Raw genomic sequence first — 4,549 nt, 5'->3', positions numbered from 1 at the left:
AATAATTTCAGAGATGTATGAGTCAACTGCGTATCTTACCTCATACTCAGCATACATAATTTGTGTAATGCTGTAGCTTTCCAATATACCTCCTAGCATACAATGTATATAACGATAAATTCATTGCAAAATTACATTCTGATTAACCCACATATAATAGAGATAACATGGGCTGTTTACACCTCTATTTCTACTCAGTAGGGCATCTGCTGAGGTAATCAGCCCCAACATTCTCTGAGCCCTTGATTACCTGTACACGATACTGATATGCCTGCAGTGCAAGCGCCCAGCGCATGACTCTTGGGTTTTGCATTCGCGCGTGTGTTAGATGAGCAAGCGGGTAGTGGTCAGTTTGCAGCTGGAATGCTCGGCCATACAAAAAGTACGAGAACTTTTTGACCGCCCACGCAAGAGCTAGACACTCGCGCTCAGCGATTGGGTACACGCGCGCTCAGCGATTGGGTACACGCGCTCGCGTTTTAGCAGTTTTCGAGAAGCGTTTCGAGAGGAAGTTTTCGATGGCGTGCTCGATGATGTCGGTCCGTCCCGGGACATCGTTCATGACGTCCGAGAACTCCAGCAGGAGAGTCTTTACCTCCCTCATCTTCTCATCTAGCTCGTCGTTGCACTTCACGTCATGCACGCCTTCCGACGCTTCGATGGAGGGAAATGAGATGGGCACCGATCCGTCATCATCTACCTGGTCGTCCACGACACTGACGTAGTTCGCCTCCAGTTGTCCCTGGTTTTCGTTCTCGACATCGTTGACTTTCTCGTCTTCTCTCCCAATGTACCGCTTCATGAGATTGGCGTGGTAGGTCCTTTCCTTACCGTTCACTAGCAATCGGTAATCGTCTCTGGCAATTCGCTGCACGATTTCGAATGGACCTCGCCATTGCATTTGCAGCTTATTCCGCGTCGTCGGTAACAGGAGTAGCACTTTGTCGCCGCACTCGAAGCGTCTCTCCTTCGTCTTCACGTCGAAGTGTTTCTTGTACTTCCTTGATGCTTTGGACAGCTCCTCTTTGGCGAGTTCACACGTCTGTTCGAGTCGGTTTTGGAGATCGATGACGTACTGGTACGTAGTCTTCGTTTCCTCCTCAGGGATCTCCTTAGTCCACAGCTCTTTCAGTACTGTCATGGGTCCTCTCACCACTCGGCCGTACATGAGTTCGAAAGGAGAAAAGCCAAGGCTTTCGTGAGGCACCTGTCGATATGCGAAGAGAAGAGCTGGCAGGAAGCGGTCCCAGTCGCTAGGTCGCTCCTGGCACATCCTCCTCAGCATCTGTTTCAACGTGCCGTTGAATCTCTCGCAGGCGCCGTTCGCCATCGGGTGGTATGGTGTGGTGTGAAATTGCTTCACTCCCAGAAGTTGAGCTGCTTCTTTCATCACATCTGAAACGAATTGAGTGCCGTTATCAGAGAGTATCTCATTAGGAATGCCTAACCTCGAGAATACTTCAACTAACGCCTCTGCTACCCGTTTTGCTTCGATTCGTGGTAACGCTACCGCCTCTGGGTACCTAGTTGCAAGATCGATTATCGTCAGGATATATCGATTCCCTCTTTCAGTGATCGGTTCAAGTGGTCCGATCAAATCGACCGCCACTCTACGGAAACATGTATCAATCAAAGGGGGGATGGTCAGGGGTACTTTCCCTATCTTACCCTTTGGCGTGGTGCGTTGACATGAATCGCATGATGCACAGTAACGCTTGACATCGGCTTGAATCCCTGGCCAATAGAAGTGGGCGAGAATCCGGTCAGCCGTCTTCTTCGTCTGCAGGTGACCTGCTAGAGGGGAGTCGTGAGCTAGTCGGAGCACTTCACTGCGATACGGCTGGGGCACCACTAGCTGCGTGAATGTCTTTCCTCTCTCGACGTAGGGAGACCTGTATTCACGGAAGAGAAGATTGTCACGACAAAAATATCTGACCTCACTTCCTTTCCCTACAGCCTTAGCCTCACCTTTCTCCGCCAACTTTCGAAGTTTCTCCAGCGTAGCGTCTCGTGCCTGCTCTCTGATCATCTCCTCCCTGGTTGCAGTGATCGTCGGCTGGTCTGCTGAGCCTAGTCTCTTCCACGGCCGTTCCTTCGATTTCCTCATGCCTCTTGTCTCTACTGCTGCACTTTCGTTGGTTGTAGGTAGGGGTGTCGGTGACTGCTTCACCCTCTCGTCAGTGTGGGGACGATCACGACTGTCGGAGGTCGTTGTGATGCCGTTCTGCGTTGTCCCTTTCGAAGACTCTGCTTCCGCGGACTCTGCCTCTGAACCGGAGGTCGTCATCTCCTCAGCTGACGGCTTCTCCCTAGCATCCTCTCCGCTCCATCCGATGTCCTCGTCACCAGGCTGCCTAGCACCACTAACATTACCTATGATTAGATCGTAGATAGCATTCGTCATACATAAAGCATGTGTTGTTCCAACAAAGTATGGTGAATCGATTTCAACTTTTGCTAGTGGCACTTTTCTCACAGTACCATCTATGAGCACACAAGTTTGAATCTCACCAGTCAGCTGTGATTCCTCTATCAGTTGACGTTTCACCACTACGGTGTTGCAACCAGTGTCTCTCAGCACCTTAACTCTTTTACCATTCAACATACCTTCAGATGTCGGCATGCCTGTGCCTACGTTACACCCACCGCTAAGAAGGGGTAACTTGTGACCACACATCAGTTTAACAGAAGGTGTGCCACTAACATTCCCTCTCTCATGAGCATCATGAGTAGGGCATACTCCTACCACACATGTTGCCCCCGTCTGTTTTGACTTTGGCACATACTGCTTGTTAGTTACTTTCGACTGGTCAGTTTTACGGTCTGGACACTTGGAAGCAAAATGTCCTTGCTTACCACAGACAAAGCAACCCTGGTTGTCACGTGACGTAGTGCCCCCTTTCTTTGCTTGGCTTGCTTCGTTGCCCTGGTTACGAGACTTATTATCGTCGCGTGCGCGTTTACCGGAGCCGCCATGCCCGTGTGCGTCCCGATACCGATCTGCGATATCTGCCATCTCCTTCACCGATCGTGGGTTTCTCTCACGAATGAAAACAGATAATCCACGATCACAACATTCGAGCAGCTGTTCACGCACCGTTAGCTCTAGTAGCCCTTCATAGGACTTACTTGTACCCGACATCTCTACCCATCTAGTAGCATATCCGGTTATGCGCGTTGCAAATTGCCCAAATGATTCGCCCATTTTCTGCCGCGCCTCTCGAAAACGTTTGCGAAAGCCTTCTTCAGTTAGCGCAAACTGCCGCAAGAGTGTATCTTTCAGACTTTTATAGTCGTCGGCTTCATTTGCCCGATTTCCATCCTTATATATGGAAATAAACGGAACAAAGAAATTTTCATAACCTCTGAGAACTGTTGGCAGGCTGTAACTCATACAAGACGAAACGGAGGAAACAATGTGCATTCAGTTAACTCAAATATTTTAATTGTCTATAACTGACTATTGGTTTTACAGCAAATTATAAAAAGAGAAAAAACGAACATAAATTATTCCTGCTCAGTGGCTTTCTGGCTCTTAGGACTTTACTATGTTTAACTCAAATTGGATTCATTTCACCTCGAATGGCTGTCACGGATGTACGTTGTGTGACGATGGCTTATGACGACGACGTATGACGATGGCAATGCAGGTCGACGACGGTGTCGGTCGACGACGGGGCCCCGTTACGCTGGTGCTGGGATGGACTGTCGCGTGGTCTGTCGTAGCAACTCTTCGCGATTGCCGTTCGCGTGGTCGCTCTCCCGACGGACGTCTTAGCGGTGTCTCCTCAGCATCCAGGAATGAAGTCCGGTCGACAGTCTATGCTCCCTTACTGCCTCGGAGCTGGTCGACAGTCTACGCCCTTATGCACCTGCCTCTTGCAGTGTCAGTGGGCCCTTGACCACTATCTGTGGGTATCTCTAGTTAATAATGACTGGGGTGGCGGCCCCTGTCACCGTTACCGAGTGGCCATTCTCATACAATGTGTCACGGAGACAGCACCACAGCGTGATGTCCCCTTCACGGCCTGATGTCATACTGCCGCTCCTTGCCACACATAGCACTACCTGTGGCTCTACCGAGAGCGGTCTGGAATGTCTTCTATTGACATGTTAAACAATTTGCATCAATTTACATACTTAAGTGCTTATTTACAAATTCCATGCAAATTGACCTCAGTGGAGGAGAGCGTCTGTCACTCCACTCGTGACACTGGTGACAAGAGGTGCATCAGTGCTTTGAAATAAATTACATAATCTTCAATTCTCTACACAATACGTAATTCCTGCTTGGGTATAAATGCAATAAGTTTTACCAGTCTAGGTGCAAACTTTAAAAGTGTGCAGAAATCGACCACACAATGACTGGAGAAGTATAAAGAGCATTTTCCGTTTGTGCTTTTAAAGTTTAAAATTATGAATGACTCCACTTGTCAGATTGGCATCTGGTCTGATCTCATTACGTCTACCCCCCCCCCCCCCCCCAATACATCACTGGTACATTGTAAGTTGCAAATACTGTACACTGTATTGGGATCATAGCAAAACA

General features: G+C 48.9%; 1 protein-coding gene across 1 annotated transcript; it reads right to left on the bottom strand.

Moving 5' to 3' along the window:
• Positions 1–451: 451 nt before the first annotated feature.
• LOC139726657 (uncharacterized) lies at positions 452–3,142 on the bottom strand. The gene has a single exon (XM_071637645.1). It carries the CDS (start codon positions 3,140–3,142, stop codon positions 452–454), a length of 2,691 nt encoding a protein of 896 aa, XP_071493746.1.
• Positions 3,143–4,549: the final 1,407 nt, after the last annotated feature.

Source organism: Diadema antillarum, unplaced genomic scaffold (assembly GCF_040938485.1).
Source record: "Diadema antillarum isolate AM-2024a unplaced genomic scaffold, OU_Dant_1.0 seq00000094_RagTag, whole genome shotgun sequence".
Lineage (NCBI taxonomy): Eukaryota > Metazoa > Echinodermata > Echinoidea > Diadematoida > Diadematidae > Diadema > Diadema antillarum.
The sequence above is the reverse complement of the archived record's forward strand: the minus strand, read 5'-3'. Positions and strand labels throughout refer to the sequence as shown.

What these genes read in the sequence shown, in the direction of transcription:
- LOC139726657 (XM_071637645.1), bottom strand. Translation starts at nt 3,142, where the DNA reads ATGTCGGGTACAAGTAAGTCCTATGAAGGGCTACTAGAGCTAACGGTG.